Genomic DNA, 23,652 nt, shown 5'->3' with positions numbered 1-23,652 from the left:
GGTGCTGCCCTGGGGGTGAGACTCCCAACGCGGGGCTCTCTGCATCCCCCCACTACGGGCTGGTGCGGGGGGGCCAGGGGGCGAGATGGGTGCAGACAGCTGGTCACCCCTGCCCGCCGCGGGCAGCGGCTCCGAGCGGGTCCCCTCCTGGGACAGGAGCCGGGCTGCAAACCGTGGGACAAGCTCCTCGCCTTTAAACTGGAGTCAGATTCCTTGTTGCTGGCTCGGGGTGCAGGAAACTGTGCCCAGGAGCAGGTGAGGAGGGACCCCACTCCAACGAAAAGGAGACGCATGAAATTAGCTGGTTCCACTCCCCCCAGCAGGCAGCCGGGGCTTTTCCATCCAACGCCTTTTCCTTCTCATTCCCTGTTTTATTTTTGTTTCACAGGGGAAGTGAAATTCATGCTGTGTGGCCCTGTCGGGCAAGAGAAGAGCAGCGGGCAAGCCAGCCGGCCATGGAATCGCACCCTCCATCCCATGGCTGGCGGAGAGGACCTGGGGGACCACGAGCCCGTGGTGGGTCACGTCCTCACGGCGAGCATCTGTGCACCCGCGCTCACCTCCCACGCGGGGAGAAATGGCCTCCAAAAGTGGGGGAGCCCAGCAAGCTGTCCCCCATGCCTCCGCCATGGGCCACCTGCTTGTGTGATGCCACAGCTCCATCTTTCTCGGGTCTTGAGGGTTTTGGGGGTTTTGCTGGCCGGGGTTTGGTTGGGTGGCCCCATGGCTGCGTTGGGCTGCTGTTCTCGCCTCCGGAAAATGTCCCTTTTTTCCCCCCGCCCAGCAAATCTCAGCTGCCGGGAGCTGGCCTGGCTCCACCGCCGCTCACACGCTCCAGCTGAGGAGCTGGACCATGCAGCAAACGCATTTGTGCACGGATTTCCCTCCCCTCTCGCTGTCTGTGTCGTTCTCCTGCCAGGGATGACTTGGGGAGCGCTCACAGCTCATTGTCCCACTGTTGGATGCCCGGAGCCCTGTGCTGTGTCCCCCCAGGACATCTCTGCTGGGGGTCCGTGGTGCAGGGATGCTGCAAGGAGTGGGACAGCAAGGTGGCGAATGACTCCAAGAAGCCCCTGCCTTGCACGCACGCGTGCCAACCCCCAGTTTTATGATTTGTGACCCATTCTCCCACTTTGGAGTGGCCGTGGTGTTGAATCATCCGGGTCTGTACCCATCGCTTCCCTTTGCTCCTTCCCGCGCACATCCTGGGGAGATGCTGCCGGACACAAAGCAGCCGGGGGAGGTTCCTTGTTCTCATCTCATGTTGGAGAAATGAGGGTCTTCCGTGAGAAAGCATAATCGGGAGGAAACAGAGGGTCTGGGCCTTGCCAGAGCAGAGCTTTTGAAGATGAAGCAAAAAGAGCCTGGGCTCCTATCTCAGCTGGGGAAGGATATTTTCTGGCTGCTCCAGCTGCCTCTCGCTGCCCCTGGCCTGGCTCCTGCAAGCACATGGCTGCAATCCGGCGCTGTCCTGACCGACACGCAGGGCTGTAAATTCAGCTTTAACCCCCAGGGAGGTGAGTCTCCATCCGGAGATGGAGCGATGGGGATGAGGATGGAGGGTGGGGAGTTGGACGGGGTTCAAAGCGACCTCCGGCAGCGCCGCTGGTCCTGGCACCATCCCGGCCCCGCATGTGAGAGCTGAGCCCTTGTCTTTAAAAATGCTCTTTCGAATGGTGCCGGGCACCATCCTGGAGCCGGCAGCGGAGTTCACGTGGCCTTCCGGGATGGAAACCTCGTGGTGCTGCTGAAATCAGGCTGGCAGGGCAGCGCCGTGGCCTAAAACACGGCCGTGGGTTTCCTCTCCCCGTCCTCCTTCCTATGACCTGCCCCAGAGAAGCAGAGCCACGGGTGATTCAACGTCCACAAAACCAAACGAAAAACAATCTCCTCGTGCTAATGGGATTGGTTCTGTCCCTACCACGCACATTCCAGCCCGGCTCGAGGGACCGCTCAGGGCCGGTGGCGGGGGGAGAAGGGGGAGGCTTAATGAAGCCAAATTATTCTCCGTCTTCAAATGTCAGAGTTCAGCGCGGTGCCGCTGGCTGGACCTGGCGCAGCTGCTGTGCCGCGGCGATGCCGTGTGGAGGCGAAGCGCCCGGCTCGGCAGCCGGCACGGCGCGCCTGCGCGCAGCCAGCCCCGCCGCCAAGTGACATGCATTTTCCATTCCCTGGGCTTCATTACTTCTTGGAACGCAGACCTCGCTCGCCGGGCCGCGAGGGGCTTTCGCTTCCCTCCGTGTTTATTTTCGCTGCCGTGTGTTCTTTTGCCAGGTGAGGAGCGCAGCCAAGGCTGGTCCGGGGAAGCGGGGATGTGTGGTTGTGGTTTGGCCGGGTGGATGGGAATCGGGCTCCCTCAAGCGCCGCGGCGGCGGCACCTGCTCACCTTCGGGCGCTGGAGCCGTCCCCCCCGATTTCACAGGGACGACACGTGTGCTTTACACCGCAGCATGTGCGGAGGGGATTTGCTGGATCGCGGCCTCGCGCCGGTGCCGAACGGCGCCGGTGCCGGCCAACACCTCCAGCCGGCGTGGGAGCCGGCTCCCGCGGGTGCCGCGTGCGTCAGCTCGCCCCGCCGTGCGTGGGAGTGGAAGGAGCCCAAGGCTCGTAAAAGAAGGTGTTGAGCTTTCCCCAAACCAGATCCCCGGCGGCTTTGCCGTCAGCTGCCCGCTCACTCCTCACCGCAGGGCACGGCGATGCCAGTGCCGGCCAGCAGGTAACGCTGCCCGGGGGTGGGAGCCGGGTCATAGAATCATAGAATTATAGAATGGTTTGGGTTGAAGGGACCTTCCAAGCTCATCTCATCCAGCCCATGACAGGGACATCTTCACCAGCTCAGGTTGCTCAGAGCCCCGTCCAGCCTGGCCTGGGATGTCTCCAGGGATGGTTCATCCACCACCTCTCTGGCCAACCTGGGCCAGGCTCTCACCACCCTCAGAGCCAACAATTTCATTATATCCAGCCTGAATCTCCCCTCTTTTAGTTTAAAACCATCACCCCTTGCCCTGTTGTTACAGGCCCTCCTAAAAAGTCTGTCCCTGTCAATGGGTCGTCTCTGACATCCCCCCCATGTCCCCAGGGCTGGTGGCCGGTCTCAGCCGCGGAGTTTTTATATCTGTGTTGACAACTGGCAGACTGATGCTCAGGGGGAAAAAGAGAGAGCATCTCACCTTCACCAGCCTCCCAGGAGACACCGAGAACGTCTCAGCGAGCTCGAACACCTCTCAATCTGAACACGACCATGGGGAGATGCAGGCGGGTAAAATGAGGTAAAAATGGGGTAAAATAAAAGGGAGGGAGAAGGATCAGCTCAGGCGACGCCGTGGCGCATCTTCACATGGAGGTCGCCAGCACACGCGGCCACATCCCAGCCTGTGTGCTCAACCCCTCCCTGGGATTACACGGGGATTAGCAGAGAGCGGTTGAGAGAAACCGAGAGGGATTAACACCGGTCAGAAGTGCAGGCACCGAAAAAGCCCCGCGACACCCTCCAGACACGCGTGACGCGGAGACAGAGCTGTGTCGGTGGCTGGCGCTGCGCGAGGGGCTCCTGCATAACCATCGCAAATAAAGGAATGGAGAGGCTTCGTGCTGGGGAAAATCTAGCAAGAATGGAGGAGAAAATAAGAAAAGGCTCGTTGTGGCCAGCTGTCCTCCTCCTCCACCCAACGCAACCCGCGCGAGCGACCGCGCCGCGAGGAATTCCTGTTGCTGAGCGCCCGCGGGATGAGACGCAAAGGTCGGAGGAAAAGGCAGCGCTGCCAGCTCATGATTTTGTCATTAGTCTCACAGTGCTGGACGCAGATTTTAAAGCCCCAGCTGTGGGAGTCGTGGGATACGCGAGAGCTTGGCTTGCAGCGAAAGGTACATTGCTAGACCTCGTGTTTTGTAGCGGAGGAAAAAAAAAAGAAGGCGAAAATATGACTCAAATACATCCTGATGGCTTAAAATGAAGATCAGAAAGAAGAAGAATGTAAATAGTTTGGAGTTTATGATATTCTTTTTAACCCAGTCAGTTAGATTTGTGGTTTTACAGCAGAGCGCCGCTCCCCACAGTAGGAATACCAGGGCTGCCTTGATATACTGTGTGTGAGGGATAAATATATTAAAGTTGTGCGAGTGGCTCAGACGCTGCACTAACACTGGTCGTAAAAATCACCTTAGATATAAGGCAGGCTCCTTGGGGAAGGGGCTAAGTGCACTCAACAAATAATGAATAGAAATAAAAATAAATATCAAATGGCCCATAAAATCAAACAATAACGGTAACTAAAAAGTTCCTGGATTTGCTGTGAGAGATAAAATCCCATCAGCGGTATGAAATAACGAGAAATACCCCCTTTTGGTTCCTTCTCCACATGACCCAAGTCAGCACGCCTGGTCACCAGAGTAGTTATGGAATACATCTTCCTTCCAGCGTCTTATAAATGCATTTTTCATGCTTTGAGAGACCTTCTGGGGTTCGATTTAACCGGGATCTGGGGAACATGTGAAAGGCATTTACAGCACGCGGCACAGCCTGGTTTTTCCTGCGGGGAAGCAGAGGTGTAACGTTCGCAGCTCGAGCGGGCAGCGCGGCGGGGCCGCTGCGCGTTCACCGAACCCAAATAATGCGCTCAAAATATCTATATGGGCCTAAAAAAAATAAAGGGAAAGCATTTCTTTCAAAGATTTTAAAGGTGGGGTGTGCTGCAAAGCCAAAGCTACAGGAATCAGCCACAGGAGAGAGGGGAAAGTATCAAATGAAGCAGAGCTGGTGTCTGAGGAAGCAGGAGGAGCACAAGGGGTTGGTAAGGAGGGGCAGGAGCCCCCCCAAATGCCAGCGAAATGTGCGGAGGTGTGGGGAGCCACATTGGCTCCTGCAGCCCCGGCTCGTGGGCAGCACTGCCCGGTGGAAGGGGCGAAACCCTGGGGATGAGCTGCTGCGGGCTCCGCCGAGAACTGTGCGGCGTCAACTTCCATCCGCTGCCTCTCCTCCCGCTGACATCTCCTCTTCTGTGTAGGTCAGGTCTAAAATAACAGGGCCCCGAGGTCCTGGCCGGGGTCTCCGTGCGCCGCAGCAATACAAATAGCAAATTAATAAGTCCTGCTCCCCTTTCTCCCAAAGGTTTTACGAGGCTTAATTAATGAAGGTCTGTAAAACGCATTTGGAGCTGGGAATGAAATGTGCTGTGGAAATGCCAAATATTTTTAATGCTCCAGCAGATTTAGAAGGTTTAAATAAGAAAAATACACAGCTTTGCCTCTGAAACAGATTGCTCTCCTTGAAGCGAAGGGCTCCAGAACATGAAGTTTTCATCAGGCTGACTTGAAAGAGTATTTTCACGGCTTTCCAAGCGCGTTTATTCTCATGTACGCATTCCCTCTTTCCCTTATACAGATGTGGACGCCGAGGCATGGTAAATCAAAGAAATTCACCCCCGGACGTTGGCAGAGCCACCGCTATGAATAATTTCCTGATTTCCACCGAAGACTGGAATGCCCTCTAGACCGGCCGCTCTCTCCAGATGCGCGCCAGCTTTAGGAATTACACGGACCCCGCGATGCTTTGGCCTCGGCTCCGCCGGTCGCTTTGGGGAGAGCCGGGAGCGACTCCGACGCCGACCGCGAGCGGGGACACAGCGAAGGCATCTTTGGCATGGAGAGGGTGCAGCCGGAGGACTGACGACAAGACTGCACCCTCTGGAGGGTACTGCTGCTCTTGCACAAAGTGTTTGTGGCAATAAAACCTGGTTCATAATGGTCTGGATGGTGTGGCAGGAGCCGTTGTCCCCAGGGTGATGAGGAGCAGGGTTGTCCCCACAGTCCTGGGCTGGCTGCACACATGGTGGTCCCTGCAGGAGACAATTAATGAGTTGCATGTGGAATCCTGAGGGGAAAATGAAGTGTTCGGGTGTGGGACACGGGCAGCGGCCATCGGCTGGTGCTGGATGGTGGTCAGCTGGAGAGTGATGGCGTCAAGAGGCCCATGGTGGCCTGTGGGGTGGTGACAGCCCCCAGGACCCCTCAGCTGAGGGATGGGGCCAGATCTCAAATCCTCTCAGCCATGGGGCAGTGACAGCCCTCAGCGACCCTGTGGCCGTGGGGAGGTGACAGACCCCAGGGCTCTACGCCAGATGGTGACAACCCCCTGGACCCCTCAGCCGTGGGGCAGTCACAGCCGTGGGGAGGTGACAGACCCCGGGGACCTCTGAGCCATGAGGCAGTGACAGACCTGCCCAGATCCCCTCAGCCATGGGGAGGTGGCAGCCCTGGGGTCCCCTCAGCTGGGTGATGACACCCCCCAGGTCCCCTCCACCATGGGGAGGTTACAGCCCCCGGGATCCCTCAGCCAAGGGATGGGGGCAGACCCCAAATCCTCTCAGCCACGGGGCAGTGACAACCCTCAGCGACCCTGCGGCCGTGGGGAGGTGACAGATTCCGGGGCTCCACATCTATCAGATGGTGACATCCCCGGGGTCCCCTCCGCCGCGGGAGGTGACAGACGCCTCAGCGCCCCCGGGGCCGTTGGGCAGCGGCAGCCGCCGTGCCCGGGGCGGTGACCGGGTGAGGGCTCCGGTGGCGGCGGGGCGGCGCCAGGCCCGGCGCGGAGCAGCTCCCCGGTTCCCGCCGCGGGCCCCGCTCGCTCCTGCGCCTTTAACGCGGCGGCTGCCGCCGCCTCCCAGCTCAGCGAACATGGCGGAGTCCGGCGGGGCCGAGTTCGCCGCGGAGCGGCCGAGCAGGTGAGCGGGGCCCGGGCGCGGGCTGGGCCGGGGGCCGAGGGCGGGCGGCGGCGGGCGGGAGCGGGGCCCGGCCCGGCACGGCACGGCTGGGCCGCGGCGGCGGGCGGGGGCCGGGTGGGCCCGGTGGCGGCCGGGGCGCTTCGCCGCCGTCCTCCGGCCCCTGTATTCATTTATTTTCCCTTTAGTTTCGCCATTGCTGCTCCCCGGCGAGGCGGGGAGCCCGGCCCGGTGTCCTGGGCGGGCTGGTCCTGAGGCCCAGCGGCTGCAGGTCCTCTGAAAGATAACGATAATAATTAATAACAGTTCCTTCCCTGGTAGAATTTATGAGGAGGAAGACTGAGGTTTGGGTTGGGTTTGTAGAGCCGGCAGCTCTGTGGGTTTATAGACACCAGGTTTACAGAGCTATGAGGTTTATAGAGACACCAAGTTTTTGGTATTTCAGGCCCGTTCTGTCCCCTCTGCCATCCCCCAGGCGCAGAACCCCTGGCCGGGTCACTGGGTTTGGTCCCTGGGGGGTCACTCAGCAGCACAGAACCGGTGCCTGGGGGCTGTGGTGGGAGATGGATCCTGTGTGCGGGGAGCTGCTGCGCCCAGGGCTTTTCTGTCCCTCGCCGTCCCTGAGCGCCCGTGTTGGCCGGAGTTCAGAGGCTGTGTGTCCGTCTGCGGGATGTTCCGCCGTCAGCCTGTCACTTCGCTCCTGAGCATCGTCTGTTCACAGCTTCACTCCCTGCGCGTCCTGGAATAACCACCCTGCATCTCACGCCATGGACAGGGAAGCTCTCACGGTCATTGAAGCCTGAGTTCTCACCTTATATACATACATAGTATTTTCTCTTTTCCTAACGACCTGCGTGTGCAAACGATATGCTGTGCTGCCTGAGGCATTTCGTTTTGTTTTATCTCTGTGCACCTCCTTTCCTTTCCCTTCCCGTCCCTCTCCGAACAGGACCAGCAGCCCGGCTTTCACACAGGGGTTGGTGGGGCCGCACACCCGGGAGTTTCTTGTTGCGGGGTGTGGAGCGGTGAGAAATGGAAGTAATTTGTTTCGGAGCCGTGATAAATCACCCAGGCTGAAGCTGCAGCAGTTTTGTTCCCTGAGCTGGAGCTCTGTTGTGTTCCCTATCGCTACGTGTTGATTTTCTTTGTTAATTTTAAAGTAAAGCCCGGTGAAGTTTGGATACTGCTTCTTGTTGCTTCTGTTTTAAAGGATGGATCTATTGGAGTATACAGGGGAAAAACCTGATGGGGGACATTAGACACGTCGCATCATCTCAGCAGAGCGAGAGGAGAGTTTCAAGGGCATTCCCTATCAGCAGTGATTCCTTGTTAGGTGCTTCCACTTGGGACTTTTCTGCACTTACCGAGGATTTACTCTCTAAGGCGAAAGGACAAAGTCCTCCCTTGCTGTACGCACATGCCATTTCGGTGGTGCACTGTTGCTCAAACAGAATTTCCATCTTTGGAATTGCTACCGCGTGGCTGTTGCTCGTTACCCGTTAAGTACGCTGGCTTCCCCAAGCAAGAAAATTCACTTGTGTGCTGGGGATCCTGTGCTTTCCTTCGGTAAGGAACACACTGTGCCAGGTGGGATGGAGAAAGGCTTCTGACACACTGGTGGCGTGAGATAAGGCCATCGCTGTGCATTGAAAAGCGAACAGCCCAAATCTATTTTGAAATAAACTTGGCTTTTTTTCTTTTTAATGAGTTACAACTGGGTTTCATATTTTACTCCAAGCCCTCTGTATGAGGTGGAGGGCATTCACTTCAGCACTGTGCTGCTCCTGAAGATACGCTTGGAGATTGGGGAGCAAGTGAGTAGAGAGGAAACAGTGAATTCCATGGGTACCCTCGGTAAAAGAAGCTCTTGGTGCTTTAGACAGCGAGGCAGTGTTGGTACAGCAGAGTTGTACAATGCAGGGTGACAAAGATCTAGGCAAAACTTCTTTCCAGGTGCTGGTGGGGATGTTATTGTGCAGGCCTTTGAACAGGAATTAGCTGCGGTGTCCAGACAGCGTGTTGAGGAGAGCTGTGTGTCCCCCAAATCAGGAATAACCCCTTGAAAAAAGGCAGGTTGTGCAAACCTTCCCCCAAACCTCCCTGAAATTGCGTGTCCCAGCGGCTGGGACCAGAAGGAATGGGTGAGATAGACCTGCAGGGCTTCCTGAGCTAAAAATCCCTCTGTCTGGGGTCACACCGGGACAGAGTCGACCTGAACGCCCCTCACCTTGTTCCCTCTTCAGAAAGCAGTGGGAGAGTTAGCAAATGTACAGGAGGATGGAGTAAAACCGTGGCGGGGGAAGATAACGATGAGGGCTGAGTCTGCCTGCATTTTGTGCTCCTGTAATCTTATATAGCTCCAGTCTTCAATTAGACTTTTAAATTCATTTTGAAACTGTTCGAAGTTCAGTTTTGTGTGGTTTCTACGTTCCGTGCTCTGCCACATGGCAATTTTAAAACAGATTTAGTTGTTAGATCTGGTAGACGTGGTGTAAATGTTTACACTCTAATTGAATCACTGTAAAAATAGTTGCTGCTTTCTTTTTCAACACTGGGAGACTTCTGAGCTGGAGGTTTTATTGAGACCAAGAGTAAACTTCAGTGATTCTTTAAAGGTTTGTGTCTTACTCCAAGTGTTGCGTAGCGTGAACTGCTTTGTAAGGAAGAGCCTGGCACCACGGGATGACGGCTGAGCCGTCTTTTCCTGTTTCTCGTTTATATGGGAGATAAATGCTGAACTTGCACAGAAATCAGTGACCTCTAGGAAAAGCTGTTGCTGCAGTTCTGGTGGTCTCGCGTTGTTCTGTGAGGGCGATACAGAGCCTGTGTGAACTGAATTGCCCGAGGAGCTGAGAAACGTGGTGTTTAGAACGGGCACAAACCTGTCAGAAGGTAAGTGGGGAACAAGGGAAACGGGTGACGAACAGCTGCCATGGCGGGAGGTTCGACCCTGGAATGGAACTGGAATTGATGTTACGGTGCCAAGTGCCGGGGCAGCTGCTCACATCTGCTGGAAAACGTGATTTCTTCAGTTTGCCTTAGAGGGATGCTGGGTTTTCCTCGTGTTGCCTGCTGTTTCATCACTTTATATTGAGTTTGCATCCCCAGCTGCTCACAGGCAACAATCAGGAGGGTGGAGGTGTAGGGAGAGGTCACTGCTGGTCACTGCAGCCTGTAGTACCTACTCCATGTGTAACCAGTCCTGTCGTTTTGGTTGCAACACTGCCCAGGGGATGCAATCAAGTGCTGCAGAAGCAGGCCGAGACTTGACTTGACTTCTCCGGGTACCTCGCCGTCTGATTTGGAAGGTTTTTCTGAGCTCTTTCCGAGGCGCGGAGCAGAGGGCCCGGTATGGCTGTGCGGTGAGGGTCGCCGAGCTGTTTGCCGGGTGGGGGGAACTCTGTGCCCTGCCAGGAGCTGCTGACAGAGCTGAGGGGTCTGTCCCAGCAGGAGTGTGACCCAGACGTTGCTGACAAGCAGGGAAGCTCAGACAGGTCCCGGCGAATGTTTTCCCCTAACGCAGCGGTAGCCGTGCCATGGATGGGCTTTGCTCCGTTCCCCGAGGTGCAAAGGCAATGCTGGGGTGCAGTGATGGACTAGAAGAGCAGGGTGTTGAGGGCCGGCAGCACTCTGAGCTGCGCTGGATGTCACTTTGGGGTGGCCTTGGTGGCTCTGCTGTGCTTCCCGACACCACTAGGTGCCTCTCGGCCTTTGCAGAGCGGCTGCCACGGATGCTGCTGGGAGAGGGGACAGCGGGCGCAGAAAAATCCCCATTGCCTGCTGCTAAAAACCACCGTGGCGGTGCGCTGGAAAAGGATGGCTCTGCGTTTTGCAATCTTTTGGGTTTTCTTGAGCCGGTATCGCTGTAACTTTCCTTTTTCTAGAGCTGGACTTGGCAGCGTTTGAGCAGATGGTGGGGAAACGTGGAACTGTTTAAGGCAGCGCTGTCAGCAGGAGTATCGGGTGTATGAGGAGCCTGTACTCAGCCGTGTGCTCTGGATACACGGGCAGGTTTTACATGGTGTAAAATCCCCCGTCCTTCTGAGGGTCTTTGTGTGCTGGCTGAGCTCCCAGCTCCCTTTCCCATTGCTGTGATACTCCCTGTGCCTGCCAGAGTCATTTATCTGCTCCGGGTGATTTTTCTATTTGCTCAGTTTGTCCCTGTCTCAGCGGGATTGGGTTTGGGGCTGACGAGAATATAATCACGGTACATTTTGGGGGGTGGGATAGTATCTTCAAGTACAGGCTGAGTTGTGGAAGGCAGGGTGGTGTTAGCGATGGGCGATGTGCTCTGTGACAGAAACGTTTTGAAGAATCATATTAATTCTTTTCTTCCCCTCCCAGCAGTTGTCCTGGGTCCAGCACGTATTGACCCGTCCCTCCCATTGAAACTCCGCAAGGTGCCACGGAGTTTGACGTGTTCAGATATTTCACTCTCCGCTTTTCTTTGTCGCACCAGCGCTCCATTCAGCCCGGCCAGCCAGCTCCTGACACACATCCAGCTTTATTAGTTCTGTAGCAGAAACCAAAATCCCACCTCCTTTGGCTTGCGAACAACCCACCGATTGAGGCCTGGGAGCGGAATGTGTTTGTGTGTGTGTGTCTGATGGGGCCCGGGTGAGTCCAGCTCAGGAAAAAAGACAAACACAGATTTGGAAATGTGTCTGGGACTTCCCAGGGGACAAACAAAACAAGATTAACAGCAGAAATTAAATTAAAAAGCCCCTTGCTTCAATTTGCTGGTTTACCTTTGGGTTGAAGGGTGTCCTTGGTTCCAGATTGGGAGAAGGAGGATATGGGTGAGGAAATAAGGGGATCAGTAGGATCTGATTCAGAAAGCACTTGAAAATGCCCCATGAAAGCACCTCCTGGCCTCTGTGGAGTATTCGTTAATTGCTGTCATTAAGCGCAGGGTTGAAGCAGGTGTGGGGTGTCCGGTCCCAGCATCAGACCGTCCGTCCTTCCAGACCTTGGTCCCCTTCGGGAGAGGGACGAGCCGGTTGGGTCCCTGTCATACAAATGAAAAAGCTTGGGTTGTTAGGCTTTGTTCTTTTAGTGTTTTAAAATGGTGAATGTTGCTTGTTCTTCCTTTACCAAGCGTTAACTTCCCTTACATTTTGCGACTCAAAGTGTAAAAGAGAAAAGCTGAGACTTTCCGGACTTCACTGTTCAACTTCAGGCGTTTTACAGAAACCCTTTTTTTCACACAAACTATTACTCATAAAACTCAGAGCGATCTCTGATCTATTTGAGCCCTGCTCGTTGTTTCTATCTAGAGGCGTTAGTCTCGGGCTTTCTAGTTGTGTTTATTGCCTTTGGTGAAAAAGGGGTTGTCAGGGGAGGAAAATGAGTGGAGGCAGAGGAGAGAAATGAAGGGAAGGAGGTGGGAAAGGGAACAAAGAAACCGATTACATTATTTTGCCTGCATATCTTGGCTAAGGATGATGACGTTTCTCTGGAAAACATCCCCCTCATTCCATGTGTTAATATTTCGTTAGTTGCTGATCATTAAGCGCTCGCTGTTGTTGCTGATTTGGAGAGGGAAGCGCTGGTAGACGTTGGCTCTGGTGGGTGCTGGGACAGCCTAAGTAGGTTACCAGGGCAGGTATTTTTAATTCTCATTGCATCTGATCTCCTGTGAACCCGAACTCCAAGGAAAGCGCTTGGTGCCTGTTTGCAGGGAGCGCGAAGGCCACGGGAGCCTCGGCAAGAGCCCGCGAAGCAGCAAATCCACAGCCAGGGTTGAGCCTTTTCGCCCGAATGTCGCATTTGTTAGTGTGAGGTGCTCCAAACTCATTTTCATCATTGGGCATGTGATCTAAAGCCTCAGGATCTGAAATATTACAGTAACCATGGCTACCGGTGACTTATCTGAGGGAGTTTGACTTTTGTTTTGATTTTAAGTGTCTTAATTGTAGTTTAAAAATCAGAATCTGAATGTGTTTTTTTACTTAGGCTTGAAACTAAAGGCATTAAATGATTTGCATTATTAAAATACCTACAATGCCGCCTTTCAAAGGTTCTTTAAGAAGATCCTTAATATTCATACCCCACGTTCTAAATAAAGTTACTCCTCAGCTCTGTTAGTTCTGCTCTCGCCGTGCGGATTCTCTTGCAGGCTCGAGCTCTCAGAAGGTGCCTCGCTGGCTCTTCTGCAATCCCAAATCTTTTGTGCCGTGCACCCGGTGCATGTGAACACTCAGACGCTGCTTGTCCTCCCTCCTCTCCTGTGCCCCGGCCGTGCCCCGCGGGTCCAGCCTCCGCGCTCGTGCTGCCGGGATCGCTCGGCTGCTGGACGTTTGCCCTGGTACAGATCTTGCCAACCCCCTCCGGTTGCTCTTGGATTAAAACATTAGCGAGCAGCACCTGCCTGCAAGACGTGGGTGGATTTTGGGAAGGATGCTCAACGGTGCTGCGGAGCCAGCCCTGCTCACACCAAACTGTCCCTCCTGCCAAGCAGGACTGTGGTATAAAAGGAGGAAGACAACAAGCAGTTGTGCAGCAAAACCATTTCTCTTATTTAATTTCAGTCACTGAAATGTTCTAATCTGGCCTGCTGTAATTCTCTCTATTTGTGCTCATGCAGCAGTTGCAAACACGCTGAAATATGAACTCGCGCTTGGTTAAGCCTTTAATTCCAGCTTTGATGTTTTTAATCATCGGGATGGATTTGGTAAAAATGATTCATTAGCTTGAAACGCGTCTTGGATTGCACACGATGTGGAGAATCGGGGAGGCAGAGACGGGACGGTCGTTCTTTGGGATGTTCTTTGTGCCTCATCTGAACCAATTCTTGAAGTATGACCCTCACTATAACGTTTTCACAAGCCTGCAACTTGCTATATGTAGAAATATATCATGTTTATAATATATAATAAGTATAAAAATCCGGTTTGGGGGTTGGTTTTCCCCAAGCTATGGCTGTATACGGCACGCTGAGCTCCATCCGGCAGCGACCGCAGAGGATTGAAATCAATCTGGCTCCAGAGCAGCGACTTGGAGCCAAATCCTCAGTCCCATCACTTGCTCCCTGCCAGTCCCTTGGTGAAAATCGGCCCCAGTGATGCTGTTGGAGCCTCGGAGGGTGCTGCCCAGGATGGACCCACGTGTCTGTTAAACTCCAGCTGCCCCACCATTCATGCGATGGATGCTGGTGTGTGAATATAAAGATGCCTTTCACTGCTACAGCTATTTCCACATGTCAAGTGGGATTTCTGTTCCAGTAAAGTCACCTTTATACCAATCAATTCACGCTGTTGGCCCCGATTGTGTAAACATTTTCAGGTCCCCTTGCAGCCGACTCCTGAAGGCTCTGAGGTGTGCAGTGGGTGCTGCTCCACGTGAAGGTGATTTTTTATCTGACATTTTTGGGGTAAATGTGACCCGGCTCCGAGCAGCCGTGTTTGGGCCCTTGCCGAACTTTGCTCCATCCACAGCAACCTCCACAATGCTCCTTTTGGACAAAGGCGCAAACCCGAGGAAGGATCCAGAAGCTCTGCAGCCCCCTCTGCAGCAGAGAGGGACAGGGAAGGAGGGGAATAAACACGTTCTCACCATTGTGTGCTGAAAGGCTTTTATCTCCAAGGCATGTTCTGAACCGCTGAGATGCGGCTCTTCCCAAGTTCGTCTGCAAGGCTGTTTCTTCCCTAACGAATTGTTAAGCAACAAGTACACGGCATATTCAGATCTCCAGCGAGATAGGGCCAGCCTCACAAAGGCACTTTCAGATGTTCAAGGCTTCCTTTTGTGCCTTTTATTTGATTTTTCCGCAGTCTCTGACATGCAGCTGCTGCCCCTCGTGTTCCTCTGCTTCTCCGACTCTCAGGTTTTGTTTTGTCCTTTTATTTTATTTTCTCCCCTGGATGGTTGTGTAATCATTGGAGCCTTCTCTACCTGCACATAGACACGGGGACCAGTACAGGGAGTTTTTCCGGGGTCACACTGTTCACAATTACCCACTGAAACAAACCGCACGTGCAGATGCGTTTATGCCAGCACAGAAATACCTGCCTGCCCAGGTTTGGTCCTCCATCTACTTTAAACTCACACTCTGGTTGGTAGCAGTGCCTGTAAAAGTTAATTGAGAAAAGGGAAAACGAGCAATGTTTGTTCAGGTAGAGCTTGTTGTTGGAAGAGGGTTGTGGATATGGTGGAAGCAAGTGTAAGTGGGTAAGCCCTTCGGCTGGGAAAAGGAATATTTAAAACTGGTCTGACGAAAACACTGAAGGAAATTCCCATGGGAGAATCCTGCAGGAGATGGAGTCAAACAAAGTTACAGCGATCTCAGGAGTTCCAGCCGGAGCTGGGGGTGTTTTACCTGTCCAGTGTGAAGCAAAATGGGTTTGCTCAGCGAAAAATAAGCGTTTGGAGGAGAGACCGTTTACTTGCTGTTGGATGTTCCCTGTGTTGGGCTCCAGCGAATCAAAACCGTTGTTCCAGCAGGAGAGTCAAATGAGTTGGGAGTGATGAGTATTCATGCGCTTGCTCCCTCCAGTCTCCTTCCTCTTTTGCTATGGGAAGAGCTGGAGTGGATGGACGGTTCTTGGATAAAGCTCTTGTCAGCAACCAACGTTTTCTAATCCTTTTTATTATAGGTAGGATGTTGTAGCGCAACTCCGCTCTCTGAACTGAGACGTTTTAGTGTGCTTTGACTTTGAGGTAGGACTTTCAGATCTGTGGGACAAGGAGCAGAGCTGACCACCATCAGTCAGCCCAGTAGGAGCTTGGATGAATTTTGGGGCACATTCCCAAGCCTGCACAGATTTGCTATCTGCATCCTGCAGCATCCCAGAGAGCTCCAGAGCAGATCTTTGCAATCTGCATCCTGCAGCATCCCAGGGAGCTCCAGCGCTGCTCAGAGCAAATCTTTGCTATCTGCATCCTGCAGCATCCCAGGGAGCTCCAGAGCAGATCTTTGCTATCTGCATCCTGCAGCATCCCAGGGAGCTCCAGAGCAGATCTTTACTATCTGCATCCTGCAGCATCCCAGGGAGCTCCAGCGCTGCTCGCACAAAGCGGCTGCTCTCGGGGCTCTGATGAGCATCCCAGATTTCCCCTCTTCTCTAAAGCTTGCAGGAAATTGCAATGCGATAAGTTGGGCAAGTAGCAAGTCCCGTCCATTGTTCCTTATTGTTTGAGGATTGTTTACACCCCCCTTTTTGTTATCCCATCTCCCTGACTCTTCCCTGACCTTGCCGACTTGTTTCGTCCATTGTGTGTGGCTTGTGCTGTTGTTTAGGTAGTGAACTCTTAGCAAACGGGATTATACAGCTCCAAGCACACTGGGACCTGGGCTCTGCTATAGCTTTGTTGGTTTATTTTACCTAAATAATAATAATAATAATACCCTTTAAGCACAGTACTAAGTGCACTCTCCCACTGTAGACTTGGAAGCAAGTAATGCAGCTTTCCAGGTTGGGTATGGTCTGCTGGGGGTTCTTTATGTCGCGCTTCCATCCTGTATTGCTTAAAATGCAGAGACCAACCAGCAGGATGCTTCTCAAAACATAAAACCCATCACGAGTTCTAGTCCTGTGGCATGTTTCCTTCCCAGAACGATCTCGAGCCTGGAAAGTAGTTCAGAGTTGGATTAGATTTGCAACTGACTTTAGGATTTCGTGGGCCCCGTTAGGCGGGCAGGGTGTGCAGACCCTGAGCCACCTGAGCCACTTGAGCCACCGTCGCCCCGCTCGGAAAATCCACAGCGTGATCGTCGTTGTTTTCAGAGGAACAGCGAGGATCTGATGGACGTTTCCACTCGTGCAGATCCCGCTGCGTTCACCTCCATAAGCAGCGTCCTCGCTGACAAGTGCATCTGAGGCCAAACGAGTCTCCGAATGATGCTCCCCGCACCGGGGAACGTGTGCGAGAGGCGCTGGGAAAACCAAGGAAATATTTACCCTGGGAGGGACTGTTTACCGTGCTGTTCAAACAGCTGATGTTATTTAGAGCAGTCCATGCTTTGCATTATTTTGCTTTTTCGCCCTTCTGGCGAGGGTCAGGCATAAGGAAGGGATCAAACAGGGCCGGGCTTGGCCGCTGCGGAGTCTCCGGCAGCTGCGCTCGGGATAGGTGCTGAGAGGAATAAGCAACCGTGATTCAGTCTCGTGGTTGAAGTCAAGGTCAGGGCGGACTCGGGGTAGCTGGAGCGTGGGGACAGCAACGTCCGCTGGAGGTTTTGGCCCCGCTCGCCGATGTTCGGATGGTCCCCGGCGCCCATTTGCGCGGCGCTGGGACGGCTTGTCAGTAATTCGAAAGTGTAATTGAAAAATCTGGAAGTCTCGTTTGTGCTGGAAGAAGGGAACACAACGGAGGTGCTGATGTCATGGTGTTCTGTGTGGCTGCCGAGCTGGGAATTTGCGGTCAAACTGCTTCGTGTTACAGTATCCTCCCCAGCATGCTTTGTAGGTGTACCACATATTGTTTTAATTTCAAACCAGCCTGTCTCTCTTGTTCTGTTTTTAGCATGGCTGACAAGAACAGCACCCTGAAATGCACGTTCTCAGCTCCTGGCCACAGCACCACTCTGCTGCAGGGACTGGCCTCGCTCCGAGCTCAGGCTCAGCTGCTTGATGTCATCCTCACTATAAATAATGAAGTGTTTCAGGTTCATAAAGTTGTCTTGGCTGCCTGCAGTGACTATTTCAGGTGAGAATCCGATAGGGTAGCAGGCATTTTTTTTCCCTTTCCCATTGGTTTGTCTGTTTTCCCCATCCTCCCCCACCCCAATCTCCCCACTGCACCCCACAATCGCACCCACGCCTGGCCCTTTGGAGGTGTGGGCTGCCCCACGGATGCCGCTGGGATCACCTGAGGCTCGGCCTTGGTCTCTCTGCACCCACATGAGGTTGTTTTGACTACAAGTTCAGGCCCAGGTCTTGAACCCACCTGGGCAGCATGGGTAGGTGCTCTGCCTCATAAAGGAAACAGAGTTTGGCCCTGGAGCTACTTGAGCTGGTTTCCAAGTGGCAGCGAGGGCTCTGGAATGAGTCATCGCATCGAACGGATGGTGCCCATTGTAAATACGCTCATGTTGTCTTTAAATACCACTGATGTGTCTCCAGTGCTCGCTGTTCACGGGCTGCAGAGCATGAAGCATCTTCGTGTCGCGTGTGTGTTCCCCAGGCCCTGGGAGATGGGAAAACTGTCCCATCTCGTGTGGGTAGAAAACTGAAGCACGGAGACGAGTTTTCTCAATCAAATCAATGCAGAGCAAACCAGCTGCAGAGCCAGCAGATCAGTCTTAAGCAAAAATACGTATTCAGATTCCTTTGTAATGGTTCTCTGACTGGGAATGACTCTCTTTGGCTTAGGGGTCCTCCCCGGCAGCACCAGTAGCAGCGTTGTGTGGGACATACTGGAGGCCATGGGTGTAGGGAAGGTTCAAAACAGCGGAGAACCCAACTTGGGTGATTTCTAGAGCAGAGAAGGGCTGTCCAGCGGGGTTTACAATCCCTCGACACATAGGGTCCCTTCCTGACCCGAGCAGACTGCTTTGCTGAGCAGGTAACTGAGAGCAAGGGACTTCAGTGTCCCTTGGTACATCGCTCGGATCCCTCCACCCATCTCTTCAGCTGCTCCGATCGTGTCTGTCTTATGTACGCGCGTATTTTCTAGGCTGTTCCCTTCTCTCTCCCTTTGGTAACATAAACCTTCCAAGCTTATCACTCTCCTTAACAGGCAGGCAGTTAATGATGGAGCTGATCTCCCACCAAATGCTAATAGCGCTATTTGTATTCATAAATGCTGGATGCAGTGCCACTGCTAGTGTGTTTGCACTGTCGAAATATAATTGCCGAGTAGGTTTCTTGTTATAACTTCTGTGGTGCTGAAGAAGGTTGTCCTGGGGAACAATGGCAGAATAATGGAGCTTTTGAAAATACTCCGTTTTTATGCAGGAAGGGGGAGGGAGGAGAGTGAACTTGTGGCATTTATATAATCAGCATTTTAGAACTGTAGCGCTTTTTAAAGGAGTTGCATTCTATTTGACAAGTTGTCTTCATCGTGGCAGCGATAGCGCTTTTGGAACGCACGTCCAGCTCCGTGTAGCTGATGCACGAGCACACACCCGTCTGCGGATTTCAACAGGGCTTTCAGTACCATGCAGACAAATCATTGCAAACAGGATTCCTGCTCACCAGGTTACAGAAAGCTGATTTTAGATGCAGGTATTTCCTTATTTAGGTCATTTAGGATTCCTTGGGTTTCTGCTGGGCGGCAGCAGGTTCTCTCGCCTGGCTCGGACGGGGAACTTGCAGCTCCTGTCCTTTGAGAGCGTTCCCGAGATATTCCTTTATTTCTGTGTCGATGCAGAAGAAAAGGGTCTGCTCAGCGTTTTTTCCTGACTAACTCGCGCTGCAGAGTCACCGCGGCTTCCTAAGGCAGCGCTGAGGACACCGTGAATTCGCCTTTCCCGTGGAAGAGTGTAGTTTGTCAATGGTGGAAAAAGAACCAGCCCAGAATGTGCAGGCGGCTGCCAGGAATTGAAAAAGTCTCTGGTCTGCTGGTGCGCGCATCGCCGGGATGCGTGTGCAACGGCAGCGAGCGGTGGAACCGCGTGTCGCGGTGCTGCCGGTAACCTGCTGCGGCTCGGGCTGCCCCACACCTCGCTGAGCGCAACACAGAGCGCAGGCCTTTGCCCCCGAGCTTCCCGTATGTAACAAAACCAGCTGGAATTTGATGTAAATGCCTAAAACCTCCAATGCGCGGTGAGGTCCCCGTCACGCTCGCAGGCCCTGGAGCCGGGAATGCGGCGCGGCTCTGGCCGGGCGGTTTGCGAGAGGGCTGATGGCGGCCCCCGGCGGGTTTGTGCTTCCTGTGGAACGTCGGAGCCTCCCGGGAGGTGATCCAGGGCCTAATCTCTGCCTGGCCTGCTCAGTGATGTGCTCGCAGCTGTGCTGTAACAGAACCTTGGTTTTGTTTGTTTGAATGGCCTGCTAGCCCCCTGCCGTCGCACTGCAACATGACAGACGTTTGCTGGAGCGGCTGCAACTCCTGTTTTCTTAAAGCTTTGGGAATGAGCCTTGGAGGGGAGGTTCTGTTGGGATGATCGAGGCTGTTCAGACCATGCGTTGTATCTGCAATATTTAAGCCATTTCGTAGCCAGCCTGCGCTATCACGGGCTAATGGGCAGCGCTGCAGGCAGGTGCAGAGGATCGCAGAGCCACATGCAGGTGTCTTACAACGCGTATTCTCTCTTAGTGCTCACAGATCCTGCACACTTAAAAATGAAATGCGGTAGGGCCTGGTTCCCAGTCTCTGCTGGTGCAGACGCTGTGTGTTTTCTCCTTTGGTTGGTGAACATCACGGGGTTGTTGGTGTCCAGGGTACCACGTTCCCTGCTCCGGTAGCTCTGTCTACATCTTGAAGCTTTGTCCTGTGCTCCGCTCTTATTTGTGCTGCCAGCGGGACTGGAAAACTTAACTTTCTGATAGCTGAATATTACTTTTCAGTGCACGGTTCATGCAAGCTTTCTGTAAGTAATTGCAGACTCTCTCCTGGCTTTTAGAGATTTAGCCTTGATTTATTCCCCCCCTTCCCCATCCTCCCTAAGAAAATCAATATGTTTAAAATAATAAAATCAAATTCTGAAGGGTTACGTCGTTTTACCTGCATTTAAAAGGGGAAAACTTGTTTGTGTTCTTGACCTCCAGAGCAATGTTCACGGGCGGGATGAGAGAAGCCAGCCAAGATGTGATCGAACTGAAAGGCGTATCTGCTAAAGGCCTGAAGCACATCATAGACTTTGCGTACAGCGCTGAAGTGACTCTTGATCTCGACTGCATTCAGGATGTGCTGGGAGCTGCTGTTTTCCTCCAGATGGTGCCTGTCGTGGAGCTCTGCGAAGAATTCCTGAAATCCGCCATGAGCGTCGAAACGTGCCTCAATATCGGGCAGATGGCCACCACCTTCAGCCTCGCGTCCCTGAAGGAGTCGGTAGATGCCTTCACTTTCAGGCATTTCCTCCAGATCTCCGAGGAGGAGGATTTCCTTCACCTCCCGCTCGAGCGCCTCGTTTTCTTCTTGCAGAGCAATAAGCTGAAGAGCTGCAGCGAGATCGATCTCTTCCGCGCCGCCGTGCGCTGGCTGCAGTACGACCAGACGCGCCGCGCCAGCGCCAGCCAGGTCCTCTGCCACATCCGCTTCCCGCTCATGAAATCCTCGGAGCTGGTGGACAGCGTCCAGACCTTGGACATCATGGTTGAAGACGTCCTGTGCCGGCAGTACCTGCTGGAGGCCTTCAACTACCAGATCCTGCCCTTCCGGCAGCACGAGATGCAATCCCCTCGCACCACCATCCGCTCGGACGTGCTGTCCCTCGTCACCTTCGGCGGCACCCCCTACACCGACAACGACCGCACCGTGAGCTGCAAAGTTTACTGCCTGCCCGACGCCGGCGGGCGCCAGTTCAAGGAGCTGACGGAGATGGAGGTGGGGAGCAGCCACTCCTGCGTGGCCGTGCTCGACAACTTCGTCTACATCGTGGGCGGGCAGCACCTGCAGTACCGCAGCGGCGAGGGAGCCGTCGACATCTGCTACCGCTACGACCCGCACCTCAACCAGTGGCTGCGCATCCAGGCCATGCAGGAGAGCAGGATCCAGTTCCAGCTCAACGTCCTGCGCGGCATGGTGTACGCCACCGGCGGGAGGAACCGCTCGGGCAGCCTGGCTTCCGTGGAGAAATACTGCCCCAAAACCAACGAGTGGACCTACGTGTGCTCCCTGAAACGCAGGACGTGGGGGCACGCCGGAGCCACGGTGGGGGACAAGTTGTACATATCGGGTGGGTACGGCATTTCGGTGGAAGACAAAAAAGCCTTGCACTGTTACGACCCCGCCGTGGATCAGTGGGAGTTTAAAACCCCCATGAACGAACCCAGAGTTCTACACGCCATGGTCAGCGCCAATAAGAAGATTTATGCTCTGGGAGGCCGCATGGACCACGTTGACCGTTGTTTCGATGTTTTGGCCGTGGAATATTACGTGCCTGAGACAGACCAATGGACAACGGTGAGCCCGATGCGCGCAGGTCAGTCAGAAGCTGGCTGTTGTTTACTAGAAAAAAAGATTTATATCGTAGGAGGGTACAACTGGCATCTGAACAACGTCACCAGCATCGTGCAGGTGTATAACACAGAAACCGATGAGTGGGAAAGGGACCTGCATTTCCCAGAGTCTTTTGCTGGGATAGCATGCGCTCCGGTGATACTGCCGCAGGTAACGAGCCAGAGATAACCGCGAGACGGCGCCGGCCCGCGGGGCCGCCCCGCGTTGCATGTGAGCAGGATGCGGTGTTGTTTCCCTGGTGTTTGCAAACGGTCATTGTGCATCTTGTGGGCGAGGGAAGGAGAAAAACGGCTTGTGTTCCCTCCTCCGTGAAGTCCCTCCTCCTCCTCTTCTTCCTCCTCTTCCTCCTCCTCCTCCTCCTGGGTCGTGTTCTGGCAGGCGTTTCAGCAAAGCGCCTGTCAGCTCGTTAGACTGAGCAGATGTTACAGCTGGAAAAAGCTTTTCTCTTTTTTATGTCTTTTTTTTTGATTGGGGGGGGGTGCGTTTTGCCAACTTTTCATCATTTTTAACAAGATTACACATCGCAAACGTCGACGGGCTCAGGAGCGACTGGTCCTGTGGTGTGTTCCAAAGCGTTCAGGTGTGGTTTTGTATTAACATCTCAACAATCACTGTATGTCGCTTTCTTGGGTTAGTTTGGTTTTTTTTAGCAAACAAACAAAGAAACCAAAACCTGTAGAACACACTGACCTCCAAAAGCAATAAAGGGACAGTGGGAGCTGGAAGAGCTCAGGTGCTTGGGTTAGAAAAGCATATTCTTGCTTTCCAAAGGTGACTTTTTGTTTCCTCCCTCCTGAAAGGGGGAACGCTTATCCCTGCACCTCCAGTCTCCTTCGGTTCATCTTCACCTGATCACGCTGCAGTTCCCCGTCCCCTCCTCACCCTCTGCGCAGCAGTTCCAGAAGTTCTCCCTTCACCGGTGCATCCAGAGCCTGCAGCACTAAAGCCATGGTGATAGCTCGATTGCATACACACAGGAGTGATTCTTTTTCCTAACAACTGCCAAACCCAGGTTTGGCTTCCCTGGCAATAAAGCTCCGCGGCTGTTTGTCCGAGGCGCTGAAGCACAGAGCGCCCGGAGTTGCCGCTTTAGGACCCGGCGCCTTTTCCGTTCCCGTCGCTCCAGCAACAGCCGCTCACCCAAACGCTGTGTGCAGTAAAGGAGGTGGGTGCTACTCGTTCATAAGCTCAAAGGTTTTCTCCCTTGGCTCGTAAATAAGATACTTGGCATCATAATACGATGGAATTCTGAGTGGAACGGGGTGTGTTTTTGTTGTTGCCAGTGGGTATTTCAAATGAAGAGATTCATTTTAAGCTGACTCTGTCATTTTGGTAAAATCTGTGTTTACTGCACAGAATACCGTTACTTCCTGAACTTCCCTTTCCTCCAAGCCATTTTTTCTAATTAATTTGAGTGATTAACAAATTGGAAGTTTCTCCTTTGATCAGGTTCTTCTGCTTCAAGGGCTTTGTTTTGTACGGGTTTGATTTGATGTGTGCAATCTTCTTTTTAGAGAAACTGTTGCATTCTGCTGTTCAATAAACACTGCGCTGTAACCTTTGGAGACAATAGATGTCTGTTTTGCTAATGACTCACCGAGCAGGTCTGTGTACAGCATGAACCCCACGAATCCCTTGCCTTCACTTAAAGGTATTTTTCTCCAATAATGAAATCACAGCACCTTGGATGTGATCGGTGAGGGCGCGTGCTCCTCAGCTCAGCTCTGCATCCCAGATTTGTGCTAAAATGATGCACGGTTTTATCCCTTCCTATCTATTTGCTGGTTTGCCAATAATAAATGAATGAAAAGCACTTGTTGTTGCATAATGCGCTGGAGTCGGTGGGCCAGCTCCGCTGCGTCGCTCT

The 23,652-nt window shown here is 53.6% G+C and overlaps 1 protein-coding gene and 1 long non-coding RNA gene across 3 annotated transcripts; both read left to right on the top strand.

Annotated features, from left to right (window-relative positions):
• The first annotated feature begins 1,641 nt into the window (after positions 1–1,641).
• LOC139825689 (uncharacterized) lies at positions 1,642–5,739 on the top strand. Its single transcript, XR_011735912.1, has 3 exons — positions 1,642–2,274; positions 3,080–3,269; positions 5,381–5,739. It is a non-coding gene; the product is annotated as an uncharacterized lncRNA (long non-coding RNA).
• A 550-nt stretch (positions 5,740–6,289) lies between these two features.
• KLHL26 (kelch like family member 26) lies at positions 6,290–23,357 on the top strand. Of its 2 annotated transcripts, XM_065858532.2 has the most exons (3): positions 6,290–6,722; positions 17,184–17,366; positions 20,372–23,357. In XM_065858532.2, the coding sequence occupies exons 1-3, from the start codon at positions 6,442–6,444 to the stop codon at positions 21,951–21,953; spliced, it is 2,046 nt and encodes a 681-aa protein (XP_065714604.2). In that variant the 5' UTR covers positions 6,290–6,441; the 3' UTR covers positions 21,954–23,357. The 2 variants fall into 2 exon arrangements, with proteins under 2 accessions (XP_065714604.2, XP_065714606.2); XM_065858534.2 differs by lacking the exon at positions 17,184–17,366.
• The last annotated feature ends 295 nt before the right edge of the window (positions 23,358–23,652 follow it).

This window comes from Patagioenas fasciata, chromosome 27 (genome assembly GCF_037038585.1).
Source record: "Patagioenas fasciata isolate bPatFas1 chromosome 27, bPatFas1.hap1, whole genome shotgun sequence".
In the NCBI taxonomy this organism is placed as follows: Eukaryota; Metazoa; Chordata; class Aves; order Columbiformes; family Columbidae; genus Patagioenas; species Patagioenas fasciata.
This window is presented reverse-complemented; position numbering and strand designations above follow the sequence as displayed.